Source organism: Urocitellus parryii, chromosome 4 (genome assembly GCF_045843805.1).
Source record: "Urocitellus parryii isolate mUroPar1 chromosome 4, mUroPar1.hap1, whole genome shotgun sequence".
NCBI classification, from domain to species: Eukaryota; Metazoa; Chordata; class Mammalia; order Rodentia; family Sciuridae; genus Urocitellus; species Urocitellus parryii.
Window position 1 is genome coordinate 94,576,022 of NC_135534.1, and position 21,204 is coordinate 94,597,225.

The 21,204-nt window shown below is 33.3% G+C and overlaps 1 protein-coding gene across 1 annotated transcript in view; it reads right to left on the reverse strand.

Moving 5' to 3' along the window:
• The window catches only part of Gucy1a2 (guanylate cyclase 1 soluble subunit alpha 2), a 266,540-nt gene that overhangs the window by 60,930 nt on the left and 184,406 nt on the right, over window positions 1-21,204 (reverse strand). The window contains exon 6 of the mRNA XM_026399046.2: window positions 13,913-14,056. Within this exon, the coding sequence (XP_026254831.1) occupies window positions 13,913-14,056 (144 nt within the window). The remainder of the gene's footprint in view (window positions 1-13,912; window positions 14,057-21,204) is intronic.

A 21,204-nucleotide genomic window follows, 5' to 3' on the forward strand; every position in this document is an offset into this window, starting at 1 on the left:
GCCACAGATGAGGAAACAAACTCAGATAGGAGGGCAGAAATGTGAGTCTCTGGAAATACCTGACTGAGGGAGAAGAAACAGAATTCATGTTTTCTTTCCTCCATAACTGAATCTTTTCATAGGTAAGATGCCAAGCCCCATTGAAATCTCTATGCCTAGGCTGTTTTCAGAAAAGCTAATTAATTAAAGCAAACAAACTGAATGGAATCTTGGAGTTTGAAAATCTGGGTGGCTGATTCGGTTTTTGAATGAATAGATTTAAGTGACCAGATGTAGTATTATGTAGACAGAATTTTGACTCGAAAGCCAAAAAAAAATGCAGATCAGTGTTTGGCACTCCCACATTTTGGTTTGTGATTCAATTATGTAGTTTTATACATGAGAGAAATTCAGTAAATGCTTTCTGGTCAACTAATCAAATCATTTGAAATATTTCAGACTTTTAATCAGATATTTGAGTTATTGTAAGTACAAAAGTAATCATACATAACTTAATATACAAAAAATATCTACTGATATCATCTGGAGAATATGTCCAAAAGAATAAATATATCTTTTGGATTCTCTTTTATGGCTTTAAATCTCGTTTTCCTAGGTTTATATTATTACATTGCTACAAAGAGGAGATCATATCTTCTATTGTGTATAAGAAGCTAGTATCACAGAAGTTTATATTTCAATATTATTTCCCACATAATTTTTCTTCAGAGATTTAAAATTTCTATAGAACCTGCAATTTTTGTCTCCTTATATTAAATACAGACATAATTATACTCATTATTTCAACATTTCCATGTACATTCTATTTTGTCTCAAATTAGAATGCATTCAAGACATGGTACTGCTATTTCATATTAATGTTTCTGTCTCAAGGAACAAGGAAGAATGTAATTTTTAAGAAAGATTAAAGTTATTAGCTTAGTCATAAGATTAGAAATCATACGTTCTAATTATATTGTAGAAGACAGTATAGGGTAATGGTTAAGAGTATAGACTTTGAAGTCAGATTTGAATTCCAATTCTGAGTCAACTTCTATTTAGTCTTCTTTATTTATTCACTTATTTGCCAATAAGTCCTTTAACCTCTCTGATTCTGGATTTTCTGAGTTATATTATCTTTAGATAATAACATCTAATTTCTCATTCATGATTATTATAATACTTACATGATAATATGCATATACATATAGATTTCACAAAGATGAAAATATGCCTAAACTCACACATATACATATAAATATATTGTATTTACATATGTATATACAAGATGTAGAAAGAGATTCAAGGCACACAAATACTCCAGCATAGCTTAGTGCTCAGGGCATAGGAAGCACTATGTAAGAGGGGGCCACTTATCACTAAGTGACAAAATTATAACTAACTAATTCTAACAAAAATTATTATTACTTATTACTAACAAAAATTCTCCTGTAGGCATTTTGGTGAAGATCTGGAAAGTTTGATATAATGGAAAAATCAAAAGTTCAAACTTAGTATCTCATTTGACTAGCTACATTATTTTAGTCAAATAACATTAAATTCTGAGTCTAAAAATTTTTAAATGTAAAATGAGATTTATTGAAACTTTTCAGTTTGGGGAGAGATTAAAAGACTTAATGTATATAAAATACTTCATATAAGTCTGACATATAAAAGATTTATGACATATATTTTCTTTAATCTTATACTTTAACCCCTTGATATTGTATTTTCTTGATCATCAAAGTATATATAACTGCAAAAAAATGTGCCCTTCATAGGATTGTTATACAGATTAAATGATTAAACAGTTAGTTTTCAGTTCCACTTATTTAGAAAGATACAAAATCTACAAAGACACTAAAATAATTTCAGTCTAAATGAAAACAGCAATACCTTGAATATCTGTTGTACAAAGAAAGCCTTTGCCAAATATTTCTAAAAGCCTAACAAAATGTCTCATTATTAAGATGGAAATAATAATGAGAGAATTCATGTCTATTTCTTTTTCCTGAACAAGTCAGTCATTTGTAGTTGTAGATTCCATAGATTGTAATTCTTCAGAGGATCAGAGTCATATCTAGTTTGCTTAGCCTTACATGATATTGCCTAACCAATTGTTTAGAAAATAGTAAGCATTAAAAAAAATTGTTGAACAAACAAGTTCAAAGTCACTCCTAGTAAGGCTCTAGACAGATTCATGTAGAAACAGCCTTGATCTAAGCTGAAACAGCAAGCTGCCTCCAAAATAAGCCTTTCTTCATTATGGACAGTCAGGGTATACTCTAGACCTGGGTTTCTGTGCATGTCCTGATGACATAGTCATTTGACCATCAAAATTACTGTGTTTCTTCAACTTTAACAGGCCTCCCAATAGGAAATATTTGCATATATTCGGACACTGTTGTTAAAATTACCATATTCCCCCCAAAGTCTGAGGTCTGAATTAATGAGGTTTTACTAAATTCATTTTTTTATGGTTGGTTTAACCTGTGAACAAACACATTAAAGGCAAGTGATAAAGCAGAGTAATTTCTAGAATTGAATCTACATGTAAATTTGATCTTGTAACATTTGCACACAAGGTGACAATTTCTGATGCAGTAGGAAGCATTACAAATGTGTAGAAATCAATTCAGCCATTAGGAAAAAGCAAGAGTTGCTAGGAAACCATATTCCAAATAGGGAACATTATAGTGGTGACCCAGACAATTACCATATGCCTGACATGACATCAACACAAAGCTTAACAGATTTTTAAAAGCACTTGTGACACGGAATTATTAGTGCCACATTTCCAAATCAGGTGATTAAAAACTTGCTTTCAATTACTCAAAATTGTAGAAGAGGAAGATACAAAATCTAAGTTAATAACAGTAAATTATGCTTCCTAGGGCTAACCAGGTTTTTCCCACATATTTAGGATGCATGCACATTTTTGGTACACTGTGTCTTACAACATCACCAAAATGAATAAACAATCTACTTTTCAAATCTGTACTTTCTAATTCCATGTGTTTGTATATTCACATAGAGAAAAGATTTTTTAAAAATTCTAATTTGTTATATATGACAGCATTACAGTTCATATTACACATGTAGAGCACAATTTTTCATATCTCTGGTTGTATTCAAAGTATATTCACACCATTGGTGTCTTCATACATGTACTTAGGGTAATGATGTCCATCTCATTCCATTGTCTTTCCTACTCCCATGTCCCCTCCCTCCCCCTCCCACCCTTTTGCCTTATCTAGAGTTCATCTAATCCTCCCTTGCTCCCCCTCCCAACTTCCCTCCCAATCCCACTATGAATCAGCCTCTTTATAGCAGAGAAAACATTTGGCATTTGGTTTTCTTGGATTGACTAACTTCACTTAGCAATATATTCTCCACCTCCATCCATCTACCTACAAATGCCATGATTTTGTTCTCCTTTATTGCTGAGTAATACTCCATTGTGTGTGTGTGTGTGTGTGTATGTATGTATAATATTTTCTTTTTTTAAGATTTTTTTTAGTTGTAGATGGACACAATATCTTTATTTTATTTATTTATTTAATTTATTTACCTATTTATTTATTTATTTTTATGTGGTGCTGAGGATCAAACCCAGGGCCTCACACATGCAAGGCAAGCTCTCTACCACTGAGCTACAACCCTAGCCCCATATATCATATTTTTAAAAATCCATTCATCTACTGATAGGCATATAGGTTGGTTCCACAGTTTAGCTATTGTGACTTGTGCTGCTATAAACATTGATGTGGCTGTGTCCCTGTAGTATGTTGTTTTTAAGTCCTTTGGGTATACACCAAGGAACTGGGTTAAAAGGTGGTTCCATTCCTAGTTTTCCAAGGAATCTCCATACTGTTTTCCATATTGGCTGCACCATTTTGCAGTCCTACCAGCAATGTATGAGTGTGCCTTTTCCCCCACATCCTCGTCAACACTTATTGTTGTTTGTATTCTTAATAGCTGCCATTCTGCATTCTGACTGGAGTGAGAAGAAATCTTAGAGTAGTTTTGATTTTCATTTCTTTAATTGCTACAGATGTTGAACATTTTTTCATATATTTGTTGATTGATTGTATATCACCTTCTGAGAAGTGTCTGTTCAGTTCCTTGGCTGATAACCCATATAATTACAGTTATTTTATAAGAGACAAAGGCACCAAAAACATACATTGGAGAAAAGATAGCCTCTTCAACAAATGGTGCTGGAAAAATTGGAAATCCATAAGCAACAAAATTAAATTAAACCCCTATCTCTCACCATGCACAAAACTCAACTCAAAGTGGATCAAGAACCTAGAAATTAAACCAGAGACACTGTATCTAATAGAAAAAAAAGTAGGCCCAAATCTCCTTCATGTGGGATTAGGCCCCTACTTCCTTAATAAGACTCTTATAAGAATTAAGATCAAGAATTAATAAATGGTATGGAGTCAAACTCAAAAGCTTCTTATCAGCAAAAGAAACAATCTGCGAGGTGAATAGAGAGCCTACAGCTTGGGAGAAAATTTTTACCTCTTGCACATCAAATAGAGGACTAATATCTACGATATATAAAGAACTCAAAAAGCTACACACCAAAATACAAAGTAACCCAATCAATAAATGGGCCAAGAAACTGAAAAAAGGTTTGAAAAGCTATACAACCTAACATAAAATGTCCTTAGGATTAGTTGGTAAATTATAGGTGATTTTGGCTCTCTGCTATGTGCTAGTTCGGAAATTACTTCATTTTTTTTTTTGTAATTTTAAAGCACTATAAAGTTACATTTAAATATTTTTGAACCTTTATTTGGGATGATAAATGACATTTCAAGACAGAATATCAAATATAAAACAATATCTAAGTCAACAGTGCAGTGTGGTTAGTGTGTAGATAGTACATAACTGCTTTACAAATTATTGTAGTTTGCTATTTTCATACAGTAAGATTCAAGCTGCTAATGTTGGTATATTTCACAATAGCCTTAAAAGAGACTAGGTTAAAATGGCAGTAAAAGATAAAAGATCTCTTGTTCAATAATGTAGAAGAAAGACACCATGGTCTAAAGGTAATGGGCTCACCTTTCAAGATGGGTTGGTGAAATCACATCTTAATGTCTTTTCGGGAGCAAGAATCGGCAAATAGAGTTTTGTTCTTTACATAAACTCAGATAAATAAAAATATTAGCTACCTAGCTCCTTGGAGGCTCCATAGATGTATGAGGAAGCACAGCACATGAAAATCAAATAAAAATGAATACCTTCACTAATAAAATTTTTAGCCTCTTAGGACAATGTATCAGTACTCCTGGGACAGTACTCCTGGGAGAGAAAAGAGACAGTTTAAAATAAGTAAAATAGATTATAACTTCTTTATAAGTATTTACCTCATAGTGATAGTATTTAATAGAGTAACTTAAAAATATTTAAAACAAGTCTCCACTATAGAATGTATGTCCCACCATGCATGGTGGCGTAGGACTGTAAACACAGTGACTCAGGCAGGGGGATTGCAAGTTCAAGGGAATCATAAGAAGCATATAGAGGCCCTAAGTAATTTAATGAGACACTATCTCAAAAAGTAAAAAAAGGGCTATGAATATTGCTCAGTGGTAGAGCAACACTGGGTTCAATCCCTGGAACCAAAATAAATAAATAGGATGTGTTTCCCTTCAAAAATGTGAAAGTCAAAAGACTCGCCCAAAACAACAATGAGCACTTCTGCACTTTACACACACATGTCAATCAGTTTAGCATTGTTCCTGTTGCTTGGCTTTGTTTCTTCTTTCATTAACTTACTACTATTTTTTTTTTTCATGTAGCACAACTATGTAAATATTCTCACAAACTGCTTGAAAAATCTGTGTGGCAAGTGTCATAATAAAACTCTTCAGCAATACCAGCATTTTTTGGAATGTGCCTAATAAACTCCTTTTCCATTGATTGAAAATATGACTAAAAGTCTGTGACAATAAAATATTGGAATCATTCATGATTACAGATAAAAGCTAAATTTTGTTAGCTGTGGAATTCTCTCTCATTGACATAACATTGCAGATATAATATAGTATATTAAATCATTATGCCAACATCTTATAGAGGGATTATAAGGCATTAAGGATGCTCTATTAAAGCTCAGCACTACAGCAGCATCCCAGATGAGAAATTCTTTGAAATAAATATTTTGTTCAATATCTAAAAACAATTAACCAGAGTATGATGCAATGCTCCATTCAAAAGATAACCTAGAGCCAGGTGCATGGTGCATACCTGTAACCTCAGGGGTTCAGGAGGCTGAGACAGGAGCATCACAAGTTCAAAGCCAGCCTTAGCACTGGAAAAACACTATGCAACTCAGTGAGAACCTGTCTCTAAATAAAATACAACAATCGGGCTGGGGATGTGGCCCAGTGGTTGAGTGTCCCTGAGCTCAATCCCAGATTACCTGCCCCCCCCCCCAAATATAACCTATGAAATAATATAAATATAACACTTTTAAACATGTAGCTTCTGCATGACAATTCACAATAAACAATAAACTGTGGGGAAAATAAACAGAAAAAAATAACAGAAACATGATTTATAGATGTTCCTACCCCGATTTGGCCAGTGATTACAATTTTCAAAATAATGATAGAAGAACACTATAGTTATCTGCCACATAACTGGACCTGTTTTATTTTCTAATTTAAAAATAATTTCAAATGGAATAACTCTAAAACAGATTATCTAATTCTATTCTCTTTTAAAGATAAAACTGAATATAAATTTAAATTTCTTGAAGACCTAAGTCATGAAAAGTCTAATTTAATAGATAATTGAAGAGGCAATAGGAAAATATGACAGTATGTTAACATGTTTTTAGTTAATATCTATACAGTGTAGTGATTAGGGGCTCTGGTTAGTTTTTTTTTTATCCTTTCATTCATTTTGAAGTGGAAATAATAGCAGTACTTTCCTCATAGAATTATTGTGAGGCTTAAATGAGTTATTTACTACAGGAAAGCACTAAGAACAGTGACTGCCTCATATACTGTTACATGTTTCCATAGATGTTATGTTTTTCTGCAGGAGCTATCTGACACACAAATAGATGTTTTTTGTCTTTTCTATTTAATTTCATCTGTGACTTGGGTTTAAAATAGGCATAAATACAGATTTGTGAGAGTGAATTATTATTAGTTAATTCTTATGAAAAATATGCATCACTTTGAACTTCCATGCCTAGTAATAGCAGATTATGCAATTTACATAACCTTCTGCAGGTCCACTGACAAAGCAATGGAAAAGTACTGTACCAAGAAATGGGGAAGATGAACCTAAGAAGAGATTAACATAAATTTGGGGGTGCTTCCCCCCACCCCGACAGGCATCTTCTGACTTTAAAGAGGTAACTTCGAAAAACAGTACTTCTGACAGCCTTGCAGGATTAGGGGGACAAATGTTAAAGTTGTGCCAGGGGACAGACCTTAGCAAAAACCTCCTTACTTTGAGGTAAGACCCTGACAGACAATACCACAGTTATTAGGGCAATACCAAAAAAGTAATGAATGAGAAATACATTAGTCTTTACAGAACTCCATATCCAACCTAATGTACCTGATCCCTGATTGCTAGAGCCCCAAGCATCTTCCAAAACCACATGCAAAATATCTCTGCATAAAGGTAACTAACATCAGCTTAGGATTCAATTATGTCTATAACATTTTATATATAATCTCCAACAATAGTAAGTAGGCACACAGAAGACAACAGAATTTAAAACTATGTGAACAAAGAGATAATGTAATAGACAAAAGGGGCTCTAGAGAATGGATTTAACAAGCAAAGAGTTTAAGACCACTATAGATGATATATTCAAAGAAATAAAACAAAATGAAAAATAGAATCAGGTGATAGAAATGTTAAACTGTTAACTTCCATAATCAACATTAAGCATGATATTGATGGGTTTAACTAGTGATTTTTGAAAACCAGATAAGAGGAGTATCAGTGAGTTAAAAGACAAATCTAAGGACAGAATATACAAACCTCCAAGAACTAAAAGAAGCAAACCACAGAGAAGAAAATGTAATCACCTCATCTACTGCTAAATTCTCAGTGAGCAAATACTTAAAGTGAAAAAAAAAACCTATACATATTTCCAATGCCACATAAAATCACTATTTATAAACTAGATTTATTAAAAATCTATGTAGCCATAATTTTTACCCATAATAATATATGTTTTGAATATTATCACTACAATAAGTAATAACTTGCTAGAAATGTCAATATATGCATTAGCTAGGAGATTAAAAGTAAACTCATGTGTCTAATAGATAAACATGAGAAGTGGGAACAACTAGGCTTAGTATCTTAATAATAAGTTAATATAATATCTATGTAATTAATGACTGTAGTTCTTTCAGATCTCTTAAATTTTTCTCACGAGACACAGAATTTATAGGTAGAGGATCTCACATAAATATACATACTACAGAATGAAAAGTACTAATTAGGATTTTATAAACAATTATCAAGAAACCACAGAAAATTGTTATTATATAATTAGCTTTTCTTTTTCTAAATAAAATCTCAAGCTGTAATCTCATGGGAGTTAATTAAATATAGCAAAATTTGCAAAGATCAAATCTTTTCAAAATATTAAAATAACAACATTGAGTTTCCTTAGCAAATAGAAACAACTATTTAAATTTAATTGGAGAATGATTATTTCATAATTTTAAAAAAATCCTGTAAATTCATTAGAAGATGTTGAAGTTTAAGGAGCTACAATTTAATGTATTACAATACATGTAAATTATACATTAATATTTCTGCTTTTGACTAGGCAGTTAGAAAAAAATTCACAACATTTCCCTGATTTGCAATTAAGATTGCTAAACACATTAGTATTACAACATGATTACATATTGTTTTTTAAATCTGCTTTGTAATCTTTCTATAATTGCCTCATTATATGAAATGTACTGTTCTCTGACCTAATGAAGGGAATTTGAATTGTTATGTGTATGAGATGAAAATAGTTTTTTTAAAAAACTGCAGTCCAGAATTAAAACTTAAACATTTGGACACAATATTCCTCAAAAGCTTAAATTTTTAAAATATTTCTTGTTTTTATAATATATTTAAAAACATCTTCTAGTCAGTCCTCAACCCAATTTCCCTTTCTTTATAAACATACTTCTTTATAAGAATAAAGTACAAGCAGTAATAAATGTTTGGTTATTTCAATCAGAGTGTTTAAACTATTAGTGTAAGCACTAAAAACTCTAGCTAAAATACTTTTGTAAGATTAGGTTCTCAAGATTAAAAGCATAAAGTTGTACATTTTCTAGTGAAATCATAATATAGCTAACTTGAACAAAAGAGAGAGAATAGAAATCTGATTTTACTTTTCAATTGTCTATTTTTTAAAAAATACCAGAAAACCAGGTTCTCCCTAGGGAGGATTTAAAAAGGAATGGTCATAATGCTGGCATTTCCATATTTTCAGCCAGAAGAACAATGCATTATTTTAATCAAGCATAAAAATTTCGAATCACTATTTTTCAAAATAAGTATGAAGTACAGTCACTGGGGCTAATTTTTCATAATTCATTGTATAATACCATATTCATGTATACTTTATAGATATTGTCTAATACTAGCCTCTGAGTTTCATTTGAGTACTTATTGAACAGTAATTTGCTTGAATATATAGGGATTGAATGGCAATACATTACATTGCTTGATTAATTTTAATTGAAAAAATAAATGCAGGTAGTTTTACAATTAATGAGACAAAAACATAGCAAATCACTTCCAAGTAATTACACTTGACTCTTTTCATTCTCATTTGCCATCATTACAGGAAGCCTCTTTGGTTTATAAAGCCATATTAGAATTATCTGTTTGTTTTTCAAAATTTGAGGGGTTGAGAAAATTTTATTTTTAAAAATTATTGCAACATATATGGCTTTATATTTTAAATAACATAAAAACTTACATAAAATTTACATTTTTTGAGGTAAACAAATATCTGTTCATATATGAACTCTACTGCAACACTCATGCATTTCATAGTGAAAGATTCTCTCAAGTTTAGAAATGTTCCCATGGCATCAAGCTAGAGGGCAATTCAAAATCAAATTAACATGCCAAAAAATAACTCCAAACCATGAAAATATTATAAATTAGTAAAGAAGCTAAAATTATTAAGGTGGTTTTATTATTCTGAAATCTCTTTCTGCATTCTTATTAAATCTTTATGGACATTTCCTCTTCTGATTTAATAAAACTATCTGATTCATGAGACAGAACTAATATTATATCCCGCAAATGAAAATATTGATGAGCACACTGTAAAACACAATTCCCTGGTTTTGATCTCTGGTAACTTAAGTTTGTTTTGACAATGACGAAATCAATTTCAAGTTCAGTCAGGAATGTGTGTACTTGCAATTTTCAACAAACTGAGAAAGTATTCCTTTAGTTAGTTTGTTTGCCTGGCACTAGTTGAGGTGCCTGCCATTCATACACTTGAATCACTCATAATTATGCCCTGAGAGAACATAACCTAGATTTTTTTTTCTTTAATGCGCCCAAATTCTATTTTCACTACTGATAAGAATGGTAAGAAAACACCATTCTTTAAAAAGTAAAATATAAACATATATACATATATATGTGTGTATACTAAATACTAAAGAAAAGTAATAAAATGAACAATTCTGCACTAGTTTCACTTTCCCCATTACATCCTTTCACTTCCCATCATCCTTCTTTCCCTTGGAGGTAAACATCATCTAGAATTTTGTATTAATCACTCATTTTCTTTCCTTTATACTTTTGCCATCAATGTAGGTATTTCCAAATAGCATTTTTTTTTCAATTTTGCCAGCTTTGAGTTTGAGATAACACTGTAGAGTTTGTCAATGGTGGTTCAATGTTTTTGGCAAACATGCATGTTATTGTCAGTAGCTGATATCATTCATTTTCCCAACTGTAGAGTAATACTAACATAGAAATATATATATATATATATATATATTTTTTTTTCCTACCTATTTGATGGTTGGTGGATACTTGAGTTCTCTCCAATTTTAGATTATGAAAAGAACTGCTATGAATAATCTTATATGGGACTTTAGCTACATGTGCACTAGTAATTCCCTTGGACAAACGTCTAGGAGAGGAATTGCTGGACTGAAGGATATGCACAACTTAAACATTCTAAGTGCCAAATGAATTCTACTATTTATACTGCCACCAGCTGGGAGTGAGGTTTCCAGGGCTCCAGATCCTCATCAACAATGGCATTGTCACATATGGAAAGCTGTACCACACTGGTAGGCAGGAACTCTATGTCATGGTGTTTTAATTTATATTGATCTGATTACTTATCAGTTTAGCCAGAGATACTTTTATTGGTTATATATTTTATAAAAAAATATTCTTCTGGTTTGTGCTTGTCTTTCTATTCTCTTTAGGTGTTCTTTGATAAACAGAAAAGTTTTAAATTAATATAGTAAATTTTTTTAAAAATTTATTTTTCACTTTTTGGCGGACACAACATCTTTGTTTGTATGTGGTGCTGAGGATCGAACCCGGGCCGCACGCATGCCAGGCAAGCGCGCTACCGCTTGAGCCACATCCCCAGCCCTACATCCCCAGCCCTAATATAGTAAAATTTATACGTAGTTTTCTTTAAGATCTACAAATTTTTGATGTGACTATCTCACAAAAACACTCTTCCCTAACCTATGTCAAAATTGAGGATGTATTTATAACTTACCTGGAATTGATATATGTATAGATTCATAGAGAACCAATGTCTATTTTTTTCCACATGGATAGGCAATTGTCCCCAAACCATTCATTGAAGAGCCCATCCTTTCTCTCCTAATCAATGCCACTTCTAGAATTTATCAAGTGCTCTTCCTTTCTCATCTCATTAGGATGTGTTTAGAATGATGTCTTTTGTAGAATTCTTTAGAACTGCTGAGTCTTACAACTCGTCAATGTGTTTTAACAGTTCCTATATCTCTATTCAGAATCCCAACTGAACATTATTACATATCTCCATTTCTCCTCCATGTGTCCTACATATTTTATATTCTCTTGTTTGTATTTCCCCACTTTTAATTATCTGGCTTTAATCAATGATAGTTCCTTTAGTTTTACCTTTCAGTGTGCAATTGTCTTGCTGCATCTACATCTAATCTGCTTTAAAATTCCATCCACTGAGTTCTGTGGCTTTTTTTGCAGGGGGCGTACTCAGGAACACTGAACCATATCCACTGAACCACTGAACCATATCCTCAGCCTTATTTTGTATTTGGTTTAGAGACAGAGTCTCACTGAATTGCTTAGCACCTCACTTTTGCTGAGGCTGGCTTTGAGCTCATCATCCTATTGTCTCAGCCTCATGAGCCGTTATAGGCATGCAGCACTGTGCCCAGCTCTCCTCCTTTTGAAAGTGTTATGTTGATTGCTTAGAAGTTCTCTGGTTCATTTTCAAATCTAGTTCCTTATTCACATTTACCAACCTTTTATTTCTTTAATTCTATTAAGCACTGTCAGTTTAATTCAGCATTTTATAATTTCAATATCTGACAATATTTCAGATCTGTTTTTCCTCATCTATGATTTCTGCTGGTTCTTAGCGATAGTACTTATTTCCTCTTTGGAGGCTTTTGTTTTGTTTTTATTCTTTTCCTAGTATTAGCAACTCACTTTCCAGAGCACTTTATCTGTGGAAATTATCTGAGGATATAATTAAAATCAATGTCTTCCAGGGAAAAACAGTATTCCCCAATCTCCTACTACCATTGCTAAAATTTTAAATTTACCAATTAAAAAATCTATTCATAGTGTAATTGGCACATTTCTCCTTTTCCTATGAGTTTTCTCAGTGATGTGATTAATAGTGTTTAAAAAATATTATTTACATACAGTTAGAAAATACTTAACCTGGTGTTTTAATAGTTTTAATCTGAAGTGTCATTCACAGTATCTAATTTGCTCTAATGCTAGAATGAGAAATGTTAAACACATTTTGAGCCCACTTCCCCCCTATTTTCTTCCTTCCTATCTTCCTTTCTTTCTCTCCTTCTAGTACTGGGGATTGAACCAGTGGTACTCTACCACTGAGTTCCATCCCCAGCCCTTTTTATTTTTTATTTGAGACAGAGTTTCATTAAGTTGCTGAGGCTGCTTCAAGCTTGCCATCTTCCTGCCTCAACCCCCCCAAGTAGCTAGGATTACAGATGTGTGGCATTGTGACCAGCTTCCTTATATCTTTTTCTTAACCCAGAGTTGGCTAGCTATTATAAAAGAGCTGTATGGGATTCAAGGTTACTTCTCTAAAAACAGTATTTCTGGTTTACAAGCGTTCACAGCAATGACAATTCTGGGGTCTACCCTTGAATTCTAGCAGAAATATAATTAAATGACCTCAACTGTTCACCAAGGTAGATTCCAAATTGTGGCAAGCCATTGAGACCCAAAGAAGTACAACACACCAGAAGCTAGATTTCCTACTGTTTGAAAATTCCTTTAGTTATTGGGATCCAACCCTGAAGCTCTGCCATATGAAAACTGTAAAGAGCTCCGAGGTCTGAAGCTTCATAAGGACAACTGTATACTCCCTACAGGAAGTTGTCCAAGTTCTCCCTTTTCTTGATGCTTTTATTTCACTTCTTGGATTACCCCTCAGACTCTGATTCTCACCATCATCCTTCCCCTTTCTTCTTTTCATGGTAATTTGTCTTCTACGTACCTTTTCCAATTTTGAACCATTTTCCTTTTTTTTTTTTTCTTTTTCCTGGTCATTCCTCGTTCTCCTTAAGACTAGTCTAGATTTATAAGCTGCAGTAAGAATTCAAAAGGGAATTTCCTCCTACCTCCAGTTAAAGGGTTTACTACTCACACCAGGTTGCCAAAGGGTTACCTGAATTGGCCTTCCATCAGGTGTCAGCACCTCTTCTGAAAGTTCCATCATCTTCAAGGCCATCAGAGCGATGGGTTTGGCATGGCAGAGGCTTTTTCTGTGGAGTCCTGCCGCAACACAGTACGCATCACCTATTGTTTCCACCTGCAGCAATCAGACAAATCAAATGCAAACACTATGAAAAGGAGCCAGAAGAGATATGATTAGTTATCTGCAATCACAAATGTTGCTGAAAAACATGTCAGGCAAACATCAATAAATTAAGCAATTAGACAACTGAGTATAATCATAGCAGAGTTTGCAAACAGCCACAATCAAACATTGACATCTCACTCCAGCACTGCTCATTATCACCATAGATGATCACTGAAATTAGGAGCAACTGGAATATGAAATAATTATCCCCCACAAAAATACTGATTGTATTGTCAGTATTTTACCTAGACAATTTCCAATAATAATAATAACCTTTTCAAGAGCCAATCTCATCATCTTCAAATTTTCAACAGTCCTTCTCTGCAAAGCCTTGTTTTCCATTATTTCTACCTTCTCAATTGTTCTACACCTTTTCCTATATCTGTAGTTTGTTGTCAAGTCTGATCTTACTTATTCTTAAAAATTATAATGTCTAAAATTTCTTGAATTTATACTCCATACTATTAATTGTGTCATGCAGTATATACACATTCTCTCATTTTATTTTCAAAAATATCCTAAATGGAAGAAACTAGTCGTAGTTATATTTAAGAGAGGAGAAATTGAGGTACAGAGATCCATCCATAACTGTATAATTAAATAGTTAACAGGTACTTTTAGGGACTTTTATGGGCCCTATTTTAATTCTATTTTCAGTATATGTGATGATTTGCCATTTTTGTTCTTAAATATTTAAAATATTTATCCTGGGTTAAAACCCCCAAATTTCCAAAGCATAGAACATGACACAAAAGTTAGAAATAACTTTTTTTCAAAGTAAAGTTCTCTAATTATCCACTGAAGATTTGGTGGTAAAATACTCAGTAGTTCTAATATTATTAATTAGACCTAAATGATAAATATTGTATTAAGTGCCCAATATCACCTTTTCTGTGAAGCCCTCAATGGTCCCTTCATTAGTTCTTAGAAAGAGAACTAATATTTATTTTGTTTCAACAGTACTTTCCATATATCCCTGCTGTAGCATTCATCATGGGCTACAGTCAATATCTATTCATCTATAATCAATAAGTATACCCAGCTAAGTCATGAGCTCTTTAAGGATGGTACCGTATCCTTTTCCTCCCTGTATTCATGATGCCTAGCATAGTGTCTAAAATATGGTTATTCGCTAAATGTCTATCAAATGAATAAGTAAGTAAATCAATCATGTTAACCATGATTAAAATACCAATCTAATTATTTACTTATTTTCACTATTAATTCTTGAGCACCACGTAGATCTCTGTTCCATGTGTATATGTATATGAAAAAATACCCAGGGACTCAATGATATTTTTACCATGAATATAACAAGAATTACAAAATATCTATTAAGATTTAATATCAATCATTAGATTTCATGTGAATGCATCTAACTCTATATTATTAAAGATGAAGTACCTTAAACAATTTGAGCACTAACTTAACAAAATTATGAGAATATTCATAAAGCTCATGGGACTACAACTGACAAACTTATCACTTTATTAGCAGAATATCATCACTTGATTTTCAGAAAATATGTATAAAAATGATTAAATACCCTGAGACCCATCATGGCATTCAAAATTTTACCTGAAGACTTGTTTTCAAATGCTGGAAAAATAGAAATAAAATTATGCTCTAAGAGTAGAAAGACAATGTAACGTGAGTTGGCAAAGGCTTTTTTCCATAGGTCACAGTATACTTCCCCAAAAGAATTCTCAATGAGGAAAAAACCTAGTAAATAATCAACAGCTAAAATGTGGCTATTTATCGTTTTCCCCCAAATAACATGGTGTCCTTTGATATTCCTCATGTTATCCTATCCTTTTATCTTTATATACAATTTTAAAATCTAGATTGCTGTTAGCTATCTACCTTGAAATTAACTTCTGATTTTCAGATATCAGAAGTCAGGGGCAATAAATTACTTGTACAAATTAAATTGCTTTGTATTCACTCTGAACATACAGGTTCCTGGAACTTGATCTCTTCTTGGAATTTCTATTAGCATCCTCTTCCCCATCACCATCATCTTTCCAGCAAAAAGCAATAGTTTCATTAAAAGGGTACTTCTAAAATTTGCACCACAAGAATTCATAAAGATTACTAATGTGTTGAACTTTCTCCTTAGAATGATATAATGCAATAGAATGGAGAAGATGGATTATTGTGACCAGTTGCTATAACAATAATTTTTTTTGTAAAATAAGTGAAAGATTGAAAGGCAAAGTTTACATATAACAAATTCACATTAACACTTATACATGATTATTTGAACATTTAAAAAAATTTGAAGTCAGATCAGTAATCAGAAATAATAGGACAAGGAAGTTAGGTAAGAAAAAGATATTTTAAAAATGACACATAGTAGGATGTGGAATGCTCACAATAAATGTTTATAAATGCTATTTACAAACACCCAACATATATGAAAAAAATCCTAAAAGACATTGATTTAATAGACTAATCTAAATTGTATTCCAGCAACCACATAAACTCCAAATATTTATGCCTTAAGACAACAAAGATGTGTTAGTCAGGTTTTATTTGTTGTGACTGAGATACCTGACAAGAATAACTTAAAGGAGGAAAAGTTTACTTTGGCCTCAATCCATGGTCAGCCAACTCCATTGCTTGGAACCTGATTTGAAGCAGAATATAACAACCTAAAGTGTGGAAAGGAAAACTGCTCAGCTTGAGTGAGCAAGGAGAGAGAGACTAAATGTAATCTCCAAGAGCATGCCCCCTTACTTCCTCCAGTCCTGCTCTATCAATATACAGTTGCCACCAGTAATTTATTCAAATTATTAATCCATCAAATGGGTGAGTCCACTGATGAGGTTAAGCTCTCATAAACTAATCACTTCATCTATGAATATTGCCACATTGGATAACATGTTTCCAATACATGAGTTTTTTGGGGGGATACTTCATATCTAAACCATAACAAAATGTTTATTTCTGATTCATGCTTAAACATCCATGCACAGGGTGACAGGTGACACCTTGTGCCACATAATTCCAGTAATAAGGCTAACAGAAACTCCACATCTGGAACTGGTTGCCATGGCAGAGGGAAAGATGTTCTGACAATTTGTACAAGAGCTCTTAGAGCTTCCTCCCAGATGTGACACATGTGACTTCTCAAGATTCATTCACAAAGCAAGTCACACTGTCACACTTAATGTAAAGGGATGGGAAAATGCAAGCTGCCTTGTGTCCAGAAGAGTCAGAGATAAATTTGGTGAAAAGCACTAATGAGAACATGGATGGACAGGAAATCACGTACAAATTTTAAAATACCCAGGTGTCTGTAACCTGGAAATAACATTCCTATGTAATGTTTTTCTTTCCTTCCAGATATATTTTTAACATCGTAACCTGAAAATCTTGGTGAGACACTACCACCTTAATAATACTGTTTTCCAGCTCTGTACAAATTTAGTTAGAAGTGAATTTATGTGGAAATTTTAGTGGGTCCCCTTCAAAATAAGTATTTGACTTTGTTTCCTGAGAAAAGCATTATATATTAATTCCAATTGCTTCATAGGGTTATTTCCTTGAGCTAAACCAAAGTGAAAAAAGTAGACATGGTAAACAAACTACACAAAAACTGTTCAAAAAGTTGACTACATTCTGAGTTCCTTTATAATTGCCTTGTCTTTTTATATAGTTTTAAACACAACAGACATCATCTAAAATAGTGCATCTCATTTATTTTCAGCATCTCCAACCTGTTCTGGAATAATACTGGAATAGAATAAAGATGGCTAAACTAAGCGTAGAGATAGAATAATGCTTATGCAAATATATGACAAACATTTCATCCTTTTCTGAGCACAGACTAGGAAGCTTAAGCAAGAAAATTATTGTGTACAAGTGCTGCCATGCTATTACTATAGCTGCTTTTATCAAACTTTAAAGAATTCACCTATTTTGGCATCTATGGGCAACACTTTTTAGTCAAAATCAGCACATTATTCCAGAAATAAAGGTGGTGTAAATAAATTTCTTAGAGCTATGCTTTCACGTTTTGGTATACTTTATTTTAGTTTTAGATATTATAGTTTCAGTTAGATTCTTAGTCTCTATATTTTCTCTTTCCCTTCCAGGCTAATGTTCAAGAAATAGCTGGAAAGTTTATACCTCAGGACTCAGCCCTCTCTTTTTTTCAAGTTTTCTTTCCCCTATTCTGGTTCTATACCCTTCTTTATTTCTTTTGTGGGAGAACTGTAATTTTCTTATTTACATTTTAATTTTCTTGTTTACATTTTTCTATCACTATCACAGTACTTATCGTGTGTATGTGTGTGTGTGTGTCTGTGTTTGTGTGTAGGCATTTGTGTGTAGGCATTTGTGTTTATACTCTCCCCTGATATTTAACTTTTTATTCCTGGACCCTAGTACAGTGTGCCTAAAAGCATTCGACAAAATGCTTTCAATTGTACCCAGTTTCTTCAGTTGTGGGGGAGTAACGTCTGATATCTCCCAAGTAAGTGTCTCAATTGCTAAACTCAGGACCACCTGTGTAAGAATGAACTACAAGGTGCTTGTTAAAAATCAGGTGCCCTGGAGCTGCACGGCTTTACCAAATCAAAACCTAAGTTTAAGGCCAGCTATTTGCATTTTCACAAACTCCCGAGTATTTTTTGATTCACCAAATTTGAAGACTAGGTATATGATGTGAGTTTAAAACAGTACAATACTCCTCCAGATAGTCACCATTTTTAAAGCACCAATGGACTTTCAGAGAGAAGTGCTGTTACCCTGAGCCCTGTCCTTTCTAGTAGATTCCCTCTCTGTCTTTCACTCTATCCATACTCTATCCACAGAGGTAATAAGCTTTTCTAGACATTTCCTTATTTGTCAGGACTACAGATTACAACTCCCGGCTCAAATACAAGCTCTCGTGTTTCCTCTCTCTCACACACACCAAATGCTGAGAATGATCTAAAACAGTAGATGTTCAGTGATCCAAAGTTTGTTGACTTCACTTAAATCCATCCAAGCAAATTGTACATAATGACTTAGAATTCAAATGCAAACAATTTTAACTATTTACTGATAAAGCTATCTCAGAAACATCACTCTTTAAAAATTCTTTCTAATTACACTCATTCTGGTTGATTTGACCTAAATCTGCTTTTAAGAATGTCTTTACAGTGCTCAGCTGATACAGCATTAGAAAGGAGGTCATGGATATAAATAGAACAGTGAATTGGCAGGGGAACTACTCCCAATTGAGGAAAAAATGGATTCCAAATGACTGCCTATCAAAGAAAGCTCTTCTCCTGGTAAAACTCTCAGTAAATCTATCAATGTAAATTTCAGATCCAGCACAGAAATCTCAATCATGTGGAAAATACTGAGTCAGGCCCCAGGCCATTTATCATAAACTTTATGGAACACTAAGGCATGTTAACAAATAAAAATATATTCATGTAGCCGGTCAAAATTTCATTGTTTCAGTTCCTGAAGTTAGATATAAGCAACTCAAAAATGTTTGGGTATACAGTAAACAGTCCTATAAGATCTTCACTAATAGGGCTCAAGTTCCCAGATTCATCCACTTTCTTTCTTATTCATTCCATGTTACAATCAAGATGAACAACTCAATGTTCTTTGCAAACATTCTGTACCTTCCATCACTGTGCTTATATTCAAATATATTGCTCTACCTGGATTCTAATCACTCACTCTTTATAAAGCAAATATTAAGGGTTGTGTGTGTGTAAAATTTATTTTAAAATTTCATATATATATATAACAGCCATGCCACATACCCAAGCATTTTTTTCAAAAATTTTTAAAAATTTGAGACAGGATCTCACTAAGTTGCTTAGGGCCTTTCTAAGTTGCTGAGGCTGGCTTTGAACTTGCAATCCTCCCATCTTAGCATCCTGAGCCACTGGGATAACAAGTGTGCACCATCACATCTGCAAGGTCTACTATTTTTAAGAACAGTTTTCTAGGGATTCCTGACTTGCCAAAACTTTAAGCACGTCCTTAAAGAACGTTAAATATCTGCCATATTTTCAATAAAGACCTAAGAAGTGCTAACTGATGTTAGTTGACGTCACAAAAGTGAATAGTGAAACCCAATTCAGCAAATCAAGTGAAAAAAAAAAAAACAAGGGAGAGAATTGAACAACAGCTGATGGGGTAGAGAGGGAAGATGGGAGGGTAGGGGAGGGGGGATAGTAGGGGATAGGAAAGGTAGCAGAATACAATAGTCACTAATATGGCATTATAGAAAAATGTGGATGTGTAACCGATATGATTCTGCAACTTGTATTTGGGGTAAAAATGGGAGTTCATAACCCACTTGAGTCAAATGTATGAAAGATGATATGTCATGAGTTATGTAATGTTTTGAACAACCAATAAAAAAAAAGAAAGAAAAAAAATTTTTTTAAAAAAATCTAATATCCATAAGTCCAGCTATTCTTACATATCTATGAAATTACTATTATTTCCCCTTCAGATTAAGTACACTTTTAGAAATAAGCCTTGCCTAGCCCCTCTTCCAGGAATTAAATCTGTCCCATGTTTCGAAGTCCATCTCTCATGCCCCAGTCCTTCAGCACAATATCATCATTGCTTCTTGTAGAACACCAGCAAAATTTGGTTTTTACATGTTTTATACTGAAGTCAGTCATTTGTGTTTTGTACATTCCTACTATCGACTGATCCAGATTGTTAAATCACTTAACTCTGAAGGCAAGGGCACTATCTTAGTTTTGTTGTGTGTATGTGTGTATGTGTGTGTGTGTGTGTGTGTGAGAGAGAGAGAGAGAGAGAGAGAGAGAGAGAGAGAGAGAGATCATCCCATGACTCTCTAAATATATCTATTCAGTCAACTCATATTGACCCTACTTAAGGCCAAAACAAGACTATATTGAGGTGACCAGGGCTTTGCATGAATGACAGCATGGAAGTGTTTCCATTATTAACTGGACAAAATTGACTTCTTCTTTCAGGGTTCCAACATTGACTGAAGTTTCTTGTATACAACTTACCAGCCAGGTAAGCTACCACTATCTTCTCCCTAAGTTATGCCAATACTGCCCTTGTCTACTTCCTGACCCTCAAATCTGTATCCCACACCA